This window comes from Lepidochelys kempii, chromosome 1 (assembly GCF_965140285.1).
Source record: "Lepidochelys kempii isolate rLepKem1 chromosome 1, rLepKem1.hap1, whole genome shotgun sequence".
Classification (NCBI taxonomy): Eukaryota; Metazoa; Chordata; order Testudines; family Cheloniidae; genus Lepidochelys; species Lepidochelys kempii.
The window spans coordinates 210,401,786-210,417,570 of NC_136380.1; the positions used below are offsets into that span (position 1 = coordinate 210,401,786).

Here is a 15,785-nt window from a genome sequence, read left to right on the forward strand (position 1 = left end):
GAACAAGACAGAAGCTTAGCTTTTCTTGAGCTGGGAAAGAAGAGAACAGGAGTTCATATCTCAGCTCTTCCAATTGCTATTTATCTGTCCAGGCACTTCATTACCCTTATGTAAGGAACTGCAGGTCTTGAACTCTGCAGGGTCAACCCTTTTTGGCAGTAAGTTCCAACCTGCCTCCCAGTAACCTTCAAAATTTTCATCAGAATAGGAGATGAACTCTGACCGAGGACCCCAGCCCTGGAATCCGGTTGGCAAAATGTTGGGGGTCCTTATTGGTTCACAGCTTCTATATAAACCCATCAAAGGAACACGAAGTTGTCCATACAACTGGGGTCTCCCTGCTTCAGACCGCTTCCTCCGTGATACCTGCTCTTACTGCTGATCTCCTGGTAACGTGACCCTGCCTTCTTCCTGACTTCTGGTTTGCCCTCGGGCCTGTCTCGGGCTCCGATTTCCTGCTAACCTGACTCCTTCCCTCACAGGACACAGCCATTTTTACACGGTACTGGTACAGGGCCATGAGGAATGTGTGGCTCACAAAATCCTGCACTCTAAATATAAATGTGGCATATGATCTGAGGAGCACAACTGGGAACCTGCAGAAAATGTACATGCCCCAGTATATCCATGCTGATCACGGGTTCTGCTCAATAACCATCCAAAGCAGTGTGGACTGACTTATGTTCAATTTCATCATCCAAGTCAGATGCCACCAGCAGAAAGTTGATTTTCTTTTTTGGTGGTTTGGGTTTTGTAGTGTCCGCATCAGGGTATTGCTCTTTTAAGACTTCTGAAAGCATGCTCTACACCAGGGGTCTCAAACTCAAATGACCACGAGGGCCACATGAGGACTAATACATTGGCCTGAGGGCCGCACCACTGACCACCCCCGCACGCTGCCCTGCCCCCGCCCCCAGTCCGCCTCTTCCCACCCCTTCCCTGCCCCCATTCCAACTCCTTCCCTGAAATCCCCAGCCCTGCCCCCAGGGTGCGCAGGGGGCTCAGGACAGGGGGTTGGGGTACAGGGTGGGGCAGGGGGTCAGGGTGCAGGTGTGCAGGGTGCAGCAAAGGGCTCAGGAGGGGTGTGGGGTACAGCAGGAGGCTCAGGGCAGGGGGTTCGGCTGCAGGATGGGTTCGGGGGGGAGGCAGGTCCAGTCTGGCCCACATCAGTGGCAGGGCAGGTTCCCTGCCTGCCTACCCTGCCCCCGCGCTGCTCCGGGAAGCAGCCGGGACCTGGGGAAGGGGGGGGGCACAGGGGTCTATGTGTTGCCCTGGCCGCTCCTCCAGGTACCACCCCCGAAGCTCCCATTGGCCGGGAACGGGGAACCGCGGCCAACGAGAGCTTTGGGGGATGTATCTGGAGGAGTGGCCAGGGCAACACACAGACCCCTCTGCCCCCACTCCCCAGCCGCTTCCCGGAGTAGCACGGGGACAGGGCAGGGCGGGGCGGGAGCCTGCCCTGGCCCCGGTGCGTGCCAGGCCAAAGCCGCTCTAGGTAAATGCTTGGGGGGGCCCATGGAGAGCTGGCGGTTTAAGACTCTTGCTCTACACCTTGTCACTCTCAGATTTTCGAAGGCACTTCAGATTCTTAAACCTTGGGTCGAGTGATGTAGTTCTCTTTAGACATCTCACATTGGTACCCTTCTTTGCGTTTTGTCAAATCTGCAGTGAAAGTGTTCTTAAAACAAACAACATGTGCTGGTCATCATCCAAGACAGCTATAACATAAAATATATGGCAGAATGTGGGTAAAACAGAGTAGGAGACATGCAATAACAAAAATGATTAGGGGACTGGAACACATGACTTATGAGGAGAGGCTGAAGGAACTGGGATTGTTCAGTCTGCGGAAGAGAAGAATGAGGGGGCATTTGATAGCTACTTTCAACTACCTGAAAGGGGGTTCCAAAGAGGATGGATCTAGACTATTCTCAGTGGTAGCGGATGACAGGACAAGGAGTAATGGTCTCAAGTTGCAGTGGGGGAGGTTTAGGTTGGATATTAGGAAAAACTTTTTCACTAGGAGGGTGGTGAAGCACTAGAATGCATTACCTAGGGAGGTGGTGGAATCACCTTTCTTAGAAGTTTTTAAGGTCAGCCTTGACAAAGCCCCAGCTGGGATGATTTAGTTGAGGATTGGTCCTGCTGTGAGCAGGGGGTTGGACTAGATGACCTCCTGAGGTCCCTTCCAACCCTGATATTCTATGATTCTATGAATTCTCCCCCAAGGAGTTAAGCCACACATTCAATTAATGCATTATTTTTTTTTAACAAAAAGAAAAGGAGTACTTGTGGCACCTTAGACACTAACCAATTTATTTGAGCATAAGCTTTCGTGAGCATCCGATGAAGTGAGCTGTAGCTCACGAAAGCTCATGCTCAAATAAATTGGTTAGTCTTTAAGGTGCCACAAGTACTCCTTTTCTTTTTGCGAATACAGATAACACAGCTGTTACTCTGAAACCCATTTTTTTTTAACGCACATCATCAGCATGCCCTCTGGAATGGTGGTTGAAGCATGAAGGGACATATGAATCTTTAGGGCATCTGGCACATAAATATCTTGCGATGCCGGCTACAACAGTGCCATGCGAATGCCTGTTCTCACTTTCAGGTGATATTGTAAATAAGCAGGCAGCATAATCTCCTGCAAATGTAAACAAACTTGTTTGTCTGAGCAATTGGCTGAACAAGAAGTAGGACGGAGTGGACTTGTAGGCTCTAAAGTTTTACATTGTTTTATTTTTGAATGCAGGTTTTTTGTATATAATGCCACATCTTTAAGTTCAGCTTTCATGATAAAGAGATTGCACTACAGTACTTGTATTAGGTGAACTGAAAAATACTATTACTTTTGTTTTTTACAGTGCAAATATTTGTAATCCAAAGTAAATATTAAGTGAGCACTCTACATTTTGTATTCTGTGTTGTAACTGAGATCAATATATTTTTAAATGTAGAAAATATCCAAAACTATTTAAATAAATAGTATTCTATTATTGTTTAATGGTGCAATTAAAAAAATGAATTCCTTGACAGCCCTAGTTTATATAGAAGCTGTGAACCAGTCATGATCCCCAGTATTCTGCCAATTGGATTTTGGGACTGGGGTCCTCTATTCTGACGACAGTTAGCAGGTCACTGGGTGGCAGGTTGGAGCTTATTGGCACCAAAGAGTCCTATCAACCAGAGTTCAAGACCTTCAGGCCCTGACATCACCCCCTCCCCAAGGGGTACTCTCATAGCGATGTGGGACCAAGCATTTCGGGGTGCTTCCTATAGGATGTTTGTACAAGCACTGAGATATGTACATTTTCTGCAGGTTCCCAGCTTTAAAGGGCATGCGAATGTTTAGCATATCTGGCACGTAAATACCTTGCAGTGCTGGCTACAAAAATGCCATGCGAACGCCTGTGCTCACTTTCAGGTGACATTGTAAATAAGAAGCGGGCAGCATTACCTCCCATAAATATAAACAAACTTGTTTGTCTTAGCGACTGGCTGAACTAGAAGTAAGACTGAGTGGACGTGTAGGCTCTAATGTTTTACGTTGTTTTTTTTGTTATATAACTGCACTCAAAAACAAATCTACATTTGCAAGTTGCATTTTCACGATAAAGAGATTGCACTACAGTACTTGTATGAGCTGAACTGAAAAATAGCATTTCTTTTGTTTGCCATTTTTACAGTGCAAATATTTGTAATAAATAACTATATAAAGTGAGCAAGTCTACCCTGTATTCTGTGTTGTAACTGAAGGCAATATATTTGAAAATGTAGGAAAACATCCAAAATATTTAATAAATTTCAACTGGCATTCTACTGTTTATTAGTGTGATTAAAACTGCGATTAATTGCAATTTTTTAAATCGCGATTAAATTTTTTTGAGTTAATCGCAAGTTAACTGCGATTAATCAATAGCCCTAATATAAACCCAGAAGAGAAACACAAAGTTGTCCACACAACTCTGTTCTCCCTGCTTCAGACTGCTTCTCTTGCAATACCTGCTCCTACTGACTGTTGCTGATCTCCTTGCCTGCCTCCTGACCTTGGTTTGCCCTCTGGCCTGTCTCAGACTCTGACCTCCTGATATTGGATCCGGCCTGACTCCTGCTCCGACCACTAGGTCAGACTGCCCACATCCTGGTCTTGACACCTTATTATTCACTAAACCCATGAACCCCAATCCATTTTAAAAAGTAAATTACTAAAAAACTTATGCAAGATCACTACAGGTGGCCACGAATAGAACCCAGACCTGTAAACATGATAAATGACACCACTGCACTGCCTTTCAGACTGAATTAACCAGTTGTAGATGCCACATTTCAAACCACATTAAACCACACTCCTGTCCAGGAGCCAGGAATACAGTCCAGGATTCCTGATCTTTAGTATTCTACCACTGACTAGAAAAAGTTGTGTAACCCACTGAAGAAGTATATACCAAATGCTCCATTGGCTGTCTACAAAGGAGTTAGCAATACAAGCTACTCATGTAGTTTAAGTAGTAAGAATCTATGCTAGGGAATAGAAAGTAAAGAGATTCAAACCCTGGTACTTGCCTATGTGGGGCATGTTTTGGTTGCATGTGATTCACACAGTGAGAAGATCTCACACAGGTTTTGTACTTAACTGTGACTAGTGATGACCCATGGCTTTGCACTCACATCTGTGATTTCATGGTAAGTGTGAGTGATGGTTGGCAAGTGTGTGTGTGTTGCGCTGGGAGAGGTGTTGAGTTGTGTCTGGTGCTGGCAGCAAGGTTGTGCTGAGAAATTTATATTGAATTCCACGGGTGGTGAATAAGGGGCGTGCTGCCCTGGGAGGCTAAAGTGTGTTTGGGATCATTGTATCTGCTTGTTGTGTGGGTGGTTATGCTGATTTCTTTCAGGGCAGGAGGGGGCGCTGCAATGGAAGATGTGTTGATTTGTGTGGGTGGCCGTTATAGGTGTGGCAGTTCGGTTAAGTAATCAGTCATCTGTACAGTCTCCTTCATACAACCAACGAAACTGCTGTATGCAAATTAGCTATAGAGTAAGAGCAGTGATTGGTTGAGTTATCTCTGATATCAACATGATCTAGGACTCTTGGCATAGCACAGATATAACATGCCTTACTGTAACTGTACACTGTAAAAGTATAATTTGTGAAGTCAAAATGGCTGAGAACTTAAAATTGGGATGGTAATAGAGCACAAAACCTAGTGATGATTCAACCTGGTGATATTCTGAACAGAAAGAGCCCCCAAAAATTCTTGTAGCTGTTTCCATGCTTCACATGGACTCTATAGACATAATAGTTGTCAGTGTGACATTCATGGAATCTTATAATATTGATTTATCTGTAAACTATAGTGCAAGAATCCCCAAAATACACGCTTTTCACATTTCAGTCATTTGTTACACATTTTACTTGTGTAACCCACAGGTCAAATTGTAGGTTGTGTTGCTCCCGCTGTGGGCCCCCCCATACCCAATTTAGAAAATGAGTCTGTTATTACTCTTGGATTGATAGCCTTGTTCTTTAGCACAACTTAAAAAATCGTGCTTTTAAATTCTGAGGGTTGACAGGTATGCGTTCATGATGGCAGGGATGGAACACCTTGAGGAAGGTGGAACAGAGTAGGTAGACCTGCTGGTATAATGCAGGTACTCTGCTGCTGCAGCCACACCTAGCTGTATCCAGTTTCCAGAAGTCCAATAATAAGCTATGGTGTGTTTCGGGATGTGTGTGATGACAGATTGACAGGTTATGTCATCACTGCTAAATATAGTAGGGTTGCTCTTGGCATACTTACTTTCCATAATTTTTAAATGGGAAAAAAGTTTATAGAAACACTTATTGAGGCATGTTATAGCCTCTCATACCCTTCAGAAGGGTCGACAGTCAGGACTGACTTCAGCAGCGCAGTTTCTCCTTCTGATTCCCAGGCAGGTGCAGCTTCCCTTCTCCCTGACTCTGGGGAGCTATCCACTGTGGTACACCTAAAGCTGCATAAAAATTAAGAAAGTAACAAACACAAACTATGCTTAATGACAGATAAGGTTGCATCTGGACACACCCCATCCACTGAAAACTTTAAAAGCATGGAAATAAAACAGGAAAAAATTATTGCATTCCTCTCCATCTTCATATTGCCTACAATACCGTTGATAACACATCAGAACACTCCAAAAGGCATTCACTTCCCATCTCCAACATAAGACTTAACTGTGACCTCATATGCTGTTATATCAATTATACATATAGGTACATGTGACTGTCACATTTGAAAGTTATTTACCTTAATAATGATGAAGTCAATGTTAAGGTTTTTTGATAGTGTTAGTTTGATGAAGTTGGTGTATGTATTGATTTCTGGTATCTTTTCGAGCTGGGATGTGAAAGCCTTTGGAGTGTTTTACTGACAGTGTTGTAGGCAACATGAAAGTGGACATGAATGCAGGAGTCTTTCCTCTTAACTTCGTATTTCCATGCTTTAAAGAATTTGGATGGATGGGATGTGTTCTGATGTCTTCTTAACTGTCACTAAATGTAGTTTTTGTTTGTTAATTAATATGGTTGAATATAGGTGCTGGATGTTGGGTTTACTGATACATTTAATTCTCTACTCAGTGTGCAACAGCAGAGAAGATTACTAAAATATCCTGTTTTGCATTAAGAGAGGGATTATTCCTATAGTGCTAGCAAAAGTTTAATTAAGGGGTGCCTAAATGTTTCTAAGGCCTTGTTCATACTTGAGATATTAGCCACCTGTTAAACCACATGCAAATTTGTACCAGTGCAGTTTAACCTGGTACACTGGTAATAAAAATCTCCAGCACAACAAACGTGCATTCAGTTACTCGACTTTGTGAAAAATTCTCTTTTTAGCCTAAAAATTTCTAGGCCTGGTTTTTGCCCAGGATGAATTTTTTGCAAAGTTTGCCCAAGAGTCAAATCCCATTAAGAACAAATAAAATGAACAGGGACACTTTTACCATCCTCTCTTTAAAAATCAGGTCAGCAGTGTTGGCCTGAAACCCCCATCTCTAAAAGCAGGTATTCTTGCTAGGAAAGAGTTATGTGAGTTTTGTAAATAGTGAAGTTGGCTCATTATCATATCTGGATATAAAGTGAGGTTGGAGTGGCTCCAGGTTCGACCCACGGTGTAGGCTGAGCAGTCCTGTGGAAGGAAGCATTCGAGCAGGTAAACTTGGGGGGTGACGAGGAAGAGGTCTGGAATGGATTTTGTGTTTCACTGAGTTCCTTTTGTGAATAAAACCAAATCCCATAAACGGAATAATTTTAACTCACCACAAGTTGTAAGAGCTATTTAAATCGAGCTGGGAAAGGGACAATTCTGTCTTATCTCTGACTTTTGATTTTAGGACAGCCTTCACAATGGGGTATTTCCTGTCTCCATGACAACCAGAGGCAGACCAGATCTTTGCTTGGAGCCTGGCCTATGGCTGCCCCTCGGGAAGATCTCTCCAGAATGACAGCTTCCAAAGCTAAAAAATGTTTACTATAATAAAAGTGCTACGCAACTGAAAGCATTTGCAGCAAAGCATTGACATGAAATTTAGGGATTTGGTAAAGAAACACACTTCCTTTTCAAATATAAAAAGTGAGCAACAGCCAAAAACAACAAACCAAATCAACCAACCAAAAAACCCTTCACATTCTGGACATAATGCAATCCTCCGAGGAAGGTTCAGACTGACAGAAGGTCTTAGCATGAAGATTCACAGGTAAGACAGAACTTTTGCTTTCTCAGTTTCCTCCACATAAGACAGTCTTCACAGTGGGATGTGAAAGTAGTAAAAGTTCTCTCTATGGAAGGAGGGAGGATTCAATTTATACCTGTAGAACTGAAAAAGAACTTAAGGGTTATGGTGGCATCCTTTGCCTTAACACCCTTCTACCAAACACTGCATCACCAAGTGTGAGGATGTTTATGTTATAACATCAGAGGAAGTGTGGATATGGAAGAACCTGAAGTAGCCTTACAGACCTCCTTATAAAATGTATGTGATCACTCTGCAACATCCCCCACCCGCCTCAATTGCTGCTTTTTGCAGAGTGCATAGTAATGAGAAGATCTGTGCCTGAGACTTTGAATACCTCTGCTATATACACCTTTATTTCTCTGCAGGCTCTGTTCCCATCCAATATATGCATTTCTACTTCTTCAGGATGTTTGAATTCAAGCAGAAGGGCAGCACTACCACTTCCTATTATATGCGGAAGATTAGGGTGCCTTGGAAATAGAGGCCTAGCTAGTTCAAAGAACTACCATGTTTGACAGAACATATAACTGAGAATTCACTGAGAGCACGCCAAAACTGTCTAGGACAAAGATGTCGACTGTGCATGATGTTTTCATTGAGAAGAGGAAGAGATCTGCCAACTGTGAAGCTGAAAGGTGGATATTAGGATATGTAGATTAAGAATCTGCATATTGCTAGAGGATCGATACGTGTGACGAACCTCAGGATTCTGGTACGTGACAGTTATGAGAGATTCTCACGGGTTTCTTATAATGCAGTATGACTGCAGTCACCGACTTGTCTTTCCCATGCTCAGACCATCATGTAAAAACACTAGAATGTCCTTTGTCCTGATGTGCACTCCCTGTAACAACATCTAAACTCAAGTGATACATAGACATTATTTGTATGTTTCCTCAGAGATGCTAGGAAGGTGTTTATCATCTTCTTAAAGTAAGTAAGTGACGGTGGTTCCTTACACTCAGCTTCCCTTACACTCAGCTAGCCTAAGCTAATTGTATCCAGTTTGCAAATTAATTCCAATTCAGCAGTCTCTCGTTGGAGTCTGTTTTTTGTTGAAGAATTGCCACTTTTAGGTCTGTAATCGAGTGACCAAAGAGATTGAAGTGTTCTCCGACTGGTTTTTGAATTACAGACCTAAAAGTGGCAATTCTTCAACAAAAAAACTTAAAAAACAGATTCCAAGAGACTGCTGAATTGGAATTAATTTGCAAACTGGATACAATTAACTTAGGCTTGAATAAAGACTGGGAGTGGATGGGTCATTACACAAAGTAAAACTATTTCCCCATGTTTATTGCCCCCCTCCCCCCGCTGTTCCTCAGATGTTCTTGTCAGCTGCTGGAAATGTCCCACCTTGATTATCACTACAAAAGGTTTCTGCCCCCACCCCACCCTCCTGCTGGTAATAGCTCACCTTACCTGATCACTCTCCTTACAGTGTGTATGGTAACACCCATTGTTTCATGTTCTCTGTGTATATAAATTTCCCCACTGTATTTTCCACTGAATGCATTCGATGAAGTGAGCTGTAGCTCACGAAAGCTTATGCTCAAATAACTTTGTTAGTCTCTAAGGTGCCACAAGTACTCCTTTTCTCCTTGCAGATACAGACTAACACGGCTGCTACTTTGAAACCTGTCATTTGGGGGAAAAGGTAAACTTGTCCCTGGGACAATGAGCTAGTTTTATTGAATAGGCTTCACTAGTTATCTCAAGTACCTGAAGTGGTTTATTTTCAGGTGAGGGCCCACCATGAAGTGCCCCTCATGAGGGGAGGGGAGAGGAAATCTGCTCAGACTTGGGAAACCCCAAACAAAAGAAGCTTTTGGGGTTGGATGGTTTTCCAGAGGATCAGACTCTTGCTCTTCCTATCACCAGGAAAAGCAGCAATGGCATCCTCCTACCATGTAATCTCTGTGCTGGAACCTGGAGGAACAGTGGCTTCAAACACCTGCCGAGATAAGAGAGTCTGAAGATTCTCTCTCACTGGAAGGACAGACTTATTCTCTTGTCTAAAGCCTCAGTGTCTGCTTTGTCTACATGCTCTCCTCAAAGAGCTTATCAACAAAATACTGAGAAATATATCAGATTTTAGCTTGCAATTCCAATTTCTTCAGGCGGAGCCACAGGCCCCTAAAATGTATCTTTGGTAATTTTGAATGTACAGCAAACTGGAGTCAGGTAAAGCACCAGTCCTGAAAATGTTGCTTGGGAAATCTAGTTTAAAACAGGGGTGCAACGATAGCTCAGTGGTTTGAGCATTGGCTTGCTAAACCCAGGGTTGTGAGTTCAATCCCTGAGGGGGCCATTTAGGGATCTGGGGCAAAAATCGGGGATTGGTCCTGAGGAGGGGGGTTGAACTAGATGATCTCCTGAGGTCCCTTCCAACCCTGATATTCTATGATTTTATGTAGGGTTTTTTTATTTTGCTGATGCTCACAATGGGCTCCTTATTGACTACAGAACTGCGCAATAGGAAACTGCAGCCAAAACTCTCAGGACTCAAGCTACTGCATCCACATTTAGTCTAAGTGATCTTATTCTCCTCTGTAGGTTTAGCGGGAATACTCCTTCAGCTGATCTGACTACAGAACCCATAGCAGACTTCTGGCCTGGTCTCAGAGGAGGGAGCTTCCACGCAGCCTGCTCAACTGTCTCAGCATGGACCTCATCCACATACCACCACCTCCTGTCTGCCATTTCTGATCGGGAGAAGCTGAAAGTGCTGTCCTGCAAACCATCCTTGGAAAGAAAGGTATTTCTCTCCCCCCCCACTTTCTTTTGAGGGCAACTACACCTTTATATCCCCTTAGTGGTTCAGCAAGGGCACCCACTCTCAGGCTCCCCTGGCTGCCACCTCTCATGGGTTGAGACCCACATCTCTCTCTCTTCTGATTGAGTATTCCCAGGCTGAACAGTTCCCTGCCTTCTCTTTGTTATTCCCAGCAAAAGATAGTCTGCCTAAACAGGCCTGTTTGCTTCTCCCTTCAGAGATGGTACACAGTGTAATTGCCAACAGTTATAAATTACCACCCAGCACTTCCTATGCAAGTCTATTTTATTCTTAAGGTAAAAAACAATAGAGAAAACACATTAAAATAATAAAAACCTACACGCATACTAATAAACTTACCAGAGATCACCCCAATTGCCTCCAACATGTGCTCTTCCAGGTGAGTCTTTCAAGCACAAAAGGGGGTCGCTTTTGTGGTCAACAAGTCCATAGAATCATAGAAGATTTGGGTTGAAAGAGACCTCCGGAGGTCATCTGGTCCAACCCCCTGCTCAAAGTAGGACCAACACCAACTAAATCATCCCAGCCAGGTTTAGTCAAGCCAGGCCTTAAAATCCTCTAAGGATGGAGAGTCCAGAACAGATTCAGCTCAGAACTAGCATACTCATGAAAAGTTTAGTCCATCTTTATACAGTTCAGGGATCTCTGATCTGGAGTTTCCAGGAGCAGGTAATCAGTATATAATGTGTTCTTCTCCTCAGGGTATAGCTTCAAAAGGCCTCCCAAGTACCTCCTAGGAAACCCACTTCACACATATTGTCCCAAACAGTCCTCTGACATTCCTAACATTTACATTAGTCATGTCCCTAGAAAAACTGCATACAATCCTACAACACCACAAACAATTGTATTTTTAATACAATAGACCCCAGAGGTATTAAACCTAATTCAATAAAGTTTATTCAGGATACTGTAGAATATTGCCATCTGTCACAGGCAGTTTTGAGACAAAAACCTCAAAGCCAATGAGGAAACTTGAGATGTTTAGTTTAAAATATTTTTTAAATCCGCAGTGAGACCTGCAGTCTGTTACAAGTGCAGATTGGAGGCAGACAATTCTGGAGAGTTCTTCCTGCGGGCCAGCCCTAACCCCAGGCTCAAAGCCACCAGAATCACCAGGGTAAACACAACTATGCTGACAGAAGAGTGCATCTGTCACCATAGCTGATGTTATTTGAGAAGATGGTATTATTATACCAGCAGGACTTATCCTCCTCTTGGTATATGCTGCAATTACATTCTGGGGGGGGTGGGGGGGCCTATACCAGCATAGCTATGCAGATATAGCTTTGCCAGCACAGGCTCTGTAGTGTAGACATGGCCTTTAAATGACATTTGTTCCTACACAGTAGCACTGAAGACAGTATTGTAATAAAAGTTGAGAGACTCAGGGAGGGGACTATCCTCAGCTTGAGGGTCAGTGCTTTTCAATATCTTGGTAAAAAATTATTTTGATTTTAGTTGAGCTGGATAGGCCAAAATGAGGTACAATGGTCATTGGTATGAATTTTGAGGGAATGTAGACAAGAAGAAATTAAGGAAGTATTTGAGAGAGTGGATTTCCAGATAAGGTGGTAAAGTAAAGAAGTGTTTGTGTGTTTAACCAAAATTTGGCTGTTCATCTCAAATTTATTATATACATTTGCTTGGGAGTATCTATACATACTGGGTGTTGAGGGGATGAGATCACAGGGGATTGGTGTTTTTTGTTTAGTTTGCTGATCGGGCTTTCTCCCAGATTGTTTGTAGCCATGTTGTTTTCTTGCATTTAATAGCATTTTGCTTTCTTCTGGCATAACTTTTCCTCCCGTCTCAAGTGTCTGAATTTGAAAAAAAAAGTTTGAAATGTTTTAAGCTAACAAATTCTATAGCAGAGATGGCAGCATTGTTAAAGCCTTCCACAAATACAGGGTGGTCATGAGCCTGCTTCTCTTCATATAAACTATAAGAGCAATGCCACCTGATTGTTGATGAAATAAACTCCTAGACTTTGGGCCAAAGATCACAAAAGGAACATAGCTGGGTAGGTTACCTGGATCTGGGCTCTGTTTCCAGCTGTAATGTTGGATATTGTCCAACATGCCTCCTTTTTGATAGACTCCTTAGGGCTGCTCAGCAAGTGCAATAAACTCTGCAGAGCTGAGCAATTCAGAATTACCTGAAGAGAAAAAGAGAGAGCGAGAGAGAGCACGCTTAGACTGTGTCTAGAATAGACAGCCATTTGACACAGGTAATCCCTAAAAGGAAGAGACAATTACTAACATTTATCTAGCACTTTTCACCAGATGTTTCCAAAATGTTTCACAAAATAGTAATTAATCCCCTTGTTAAGTGTTGTCCTCGTTTTATGGACAGGGAAACTGATGCACAGAAAAATTAAGTGATTCAGTGCTGGGACCATGTGTTCAATACGTACAGTAACGCCTCACTTAATGTTGTAGTTGTGTTCCTGAAAAATGCAACTTTAAGCTAAACTATGTTAAGCAAATCCAATTTCCCCATAAGAATTAATGTAAATGGGGGGGGGGGGGGTTAGGTTCCAGGGAAATGTTTTTCACCAAACAAAAGACTATATATACACACACACACAGTGTAAGTTTTAAATGAATAATTTAATAGTGGTACGCAGCAATGATTGTGAAGCTTGGTTGAGGTGGTGAAGTCAGAGGGTGGGATATTTCCCAGGGAATGAAGGAAGGGGAGACAGCATGGCAGACAGTGTGTGTGTGTGTGTGTGTGTGTGTGTGTGTGTGTGTGTGTGTGTGTGTGTGTGTGTGTGTGTGTGTGTGTGTGTGTGTGTGTGTGTGTGTGTGTGTGTGTGTGTGTGTGTTTTAAGTAGATCAGCAAGCTGAGACGCAGCTGCTGCTAGGAAGCTCTCTCCCTCCTGAGCCCTGTTGTGTGTGTCCCCTGCTCTATGGAAGATGGCGAAGCGGGGTGCAGGAGCAGGGGGGAGAGGGACTCCCTGACATTAGCCCCCCCTTCTCAGCAAGCAGAGGCTCAGGGAGCAACTCCAAGGCAGAGGGCAGGAGCAGCACATGGCAGTGGTGGAAGGAAGGGACAGCTGAACTGCCAGCACTTGACAGCCTGCTGGGTGACTGCCGCACAGAGAATTTAGGGGAGCAGGGAGCTGATGGGGGGGCTGCCGGTCCCCCCTGGTTCCAAGCCCCCACCAGCTAGCTGCAACGAGCTGCTCTTTCTGCAAGCAGTGGACAAAGCAGGTGGCTGCCAAACGATGTTATAAAGAAGCATTGCACAACTTTAAACGAGCATGTTCTCTAATTGATCAGCAACGAAACAACGTTAATCGGGATGACTAAGTGAGAAGTTACTGTATTTATACAGCACCTAGCACAATATGAGGTCCTGGATCCAAATGTGGCCCTAATGAACATGAAGGAGGTTTTGTTTGTTTTTTTATTGGTTTTCTTTTTGCACTGAGACTCCTTAAACAGACAGGCTCTGCATTTCTTTGGCTCTCTAGTTCCTTGCCTCACTGTCACAGCCTGTGAGGCCTGATGCCACACTATGCCTGACTCCTGGATTCCAGTTGTGAACACCATGATTCCCCCCAGAATAGATTTCTGTGACTGAATTATACACGAAAGAAGCTGGTTGTTAAACACAACAATGTTAACATAACCCTCAGATACGAGATATAAATAATGCACTGTGACAATTATAAAGATTACTCAACTGTCTCAAGCACTACTTCTGTTAAACTGAAGCAGAGTGTTTCTGGTTGCTATTAAGTGGTCTTCCTACCCGAACTCAGTGTTATGAGACTGAAGATGATGTATCAAAAATGATGTATTCTCATACACAATATGTCATCAGTGAACTAATCACTTGGTTAGGAAACTGGGTTTCAGCTTTGGCACAGACCACAAAGAAAAAGGAATGCTTTCAACCTAGAACTTGGAGGACATTAGGCCACATCATAGAACCACCACAAAATTCAGCATAACAGGTAGTTTTTGCTTGGGAATACTAAAACAGGAATACTCAGAGGGTGCTGTAGGTCAAGACTGACCAATATCTGCATACCTATATGGGAACCCAAGATTGGAACAGCATGGTCAGGACTGAATGCAGTGATGGAGGTTTGCGTGAGAGCTTGAAAAACATGTTCTGCTGCAATCAGTTCCCTTTTTGAGTTCCAAAAATGACAGTTTTTAATAAAGGGAAAACATAGAGGCTTGTGAGTATATAAATTACCCCCGCTAACTAAGAGAAAGAAAGATGGTATTACAAGACAGTAGCAGCGGAGGCCATACCTGTGTCTGGATATCATCCCCTGTCACAATGTTCCCAACTGCTCGTAAGGCAGGAGATACCACTTTGTAGTCACAGTGCCTGCAATTCAAAGCAAAAACTTAGACTAAGCAGCCCAAAAGTATCTGCACCTCCACCCTTTAGTCAGGACCCACTGCCACCTTGCTAGCCCTAGGAGAATTCTCCTGCCAAGTTTGACTGAAATTACTGAATATGTTTTAGAGTTAGAGACAAGCTAAAATGCATTTTGATTTGAAACTAATAGCTTTTAAATGTCTAACACTTAACTAGAGCACAGGCTTTAAACAAAACACAACAACCAACACATTGGCCATGATGTTAAAAAGTAAGTGCCTCAATTTAGACTATTAACTTTAAAGGCACCTGAAAAAGTGGCCTGGTTTTCAAAGAACACCAAGCACCCAGGCTCCTCTCCTTGACTTGGGAACCTAACTTTAGGTTCTTGGCGATTGCTGTCTAATCCATTACAATGTAGATATGATGATGATGAAACATAGCTCTCAGAGGTTAAAATCTAATACATATAAATTTGGTGAAGAATAATTCACTGTGGTAGCGGTATTTTTCCTTGACAACTTTATTGAAACCAAAAGGAAATTTCCAGATAAACTGATAACGACTATTATGTTTAGAAATTTGATTTAATCTTGTCTCAAAAATGTAGGGTGAAAATCTTAAAGGAACCCTGTTAGCTTTTGAACTGATTTTCAAAAGTGCTGAACATCCACAGTTTTAATGGATAGGAGCTGCTCAGAACCCCTGAAAATCAGTCATCTGAAATCTAGTTAATTTTAAAAGTGTAATTAAAGTGCTTATATAATATGAGTCAATAGTGTAACACTGTTACAAAAAAAGTAAACATAATTCTGGGACGTATTAGCAAGAGTGTTGTAAGCAAGACAAGTAGTAATTCTTCTGC

General features: G+C 42.9%; 1 protein-coding gene across 13 annotated transcripts in view; it reads right to left on the reverse strand.

The window, feature by feature from the left end:
- The window catches only part of KPNA1 (karyopherin subunit alpha 1), a 181,872-nt gene that overhangs the window by 30,005 nt on the left and 136,082 nt on the right, over window positions 1–15,785 (reverse strand). For 7 of the 13 annotated variants that reach the window (XR_012154830.2, XR_012154829.2, XM_073310977.2 and 4 more), the window contains 2 exons: window positions 14,848–14,926; window positions 12,606–12,731 (listed from right to left, as the gene is read on the reverse strand). Coding sequence is in view for 8 of the 13 variants with exons in the window: in XM_073310977.2 (XP_073167078.1) it covers window positions 12,606–12,731; window positions 14,848–14,926 (205 nt within the window). In the remaining 5 variants the exon portion in view is untranslated. Of the gene's footprint in view, window positions 1–5,871; window positions 5,995–9,179; window positions 12,394–12,605; window positions 12,732–14,847; window positions 14,927–15,785 lie in introns of those variants that run through there. The other 6 variants (XR_012154833.1, XR_012154834.2, XM_073311026.1 and 3 more) reach the window with 4 other exon arrangements.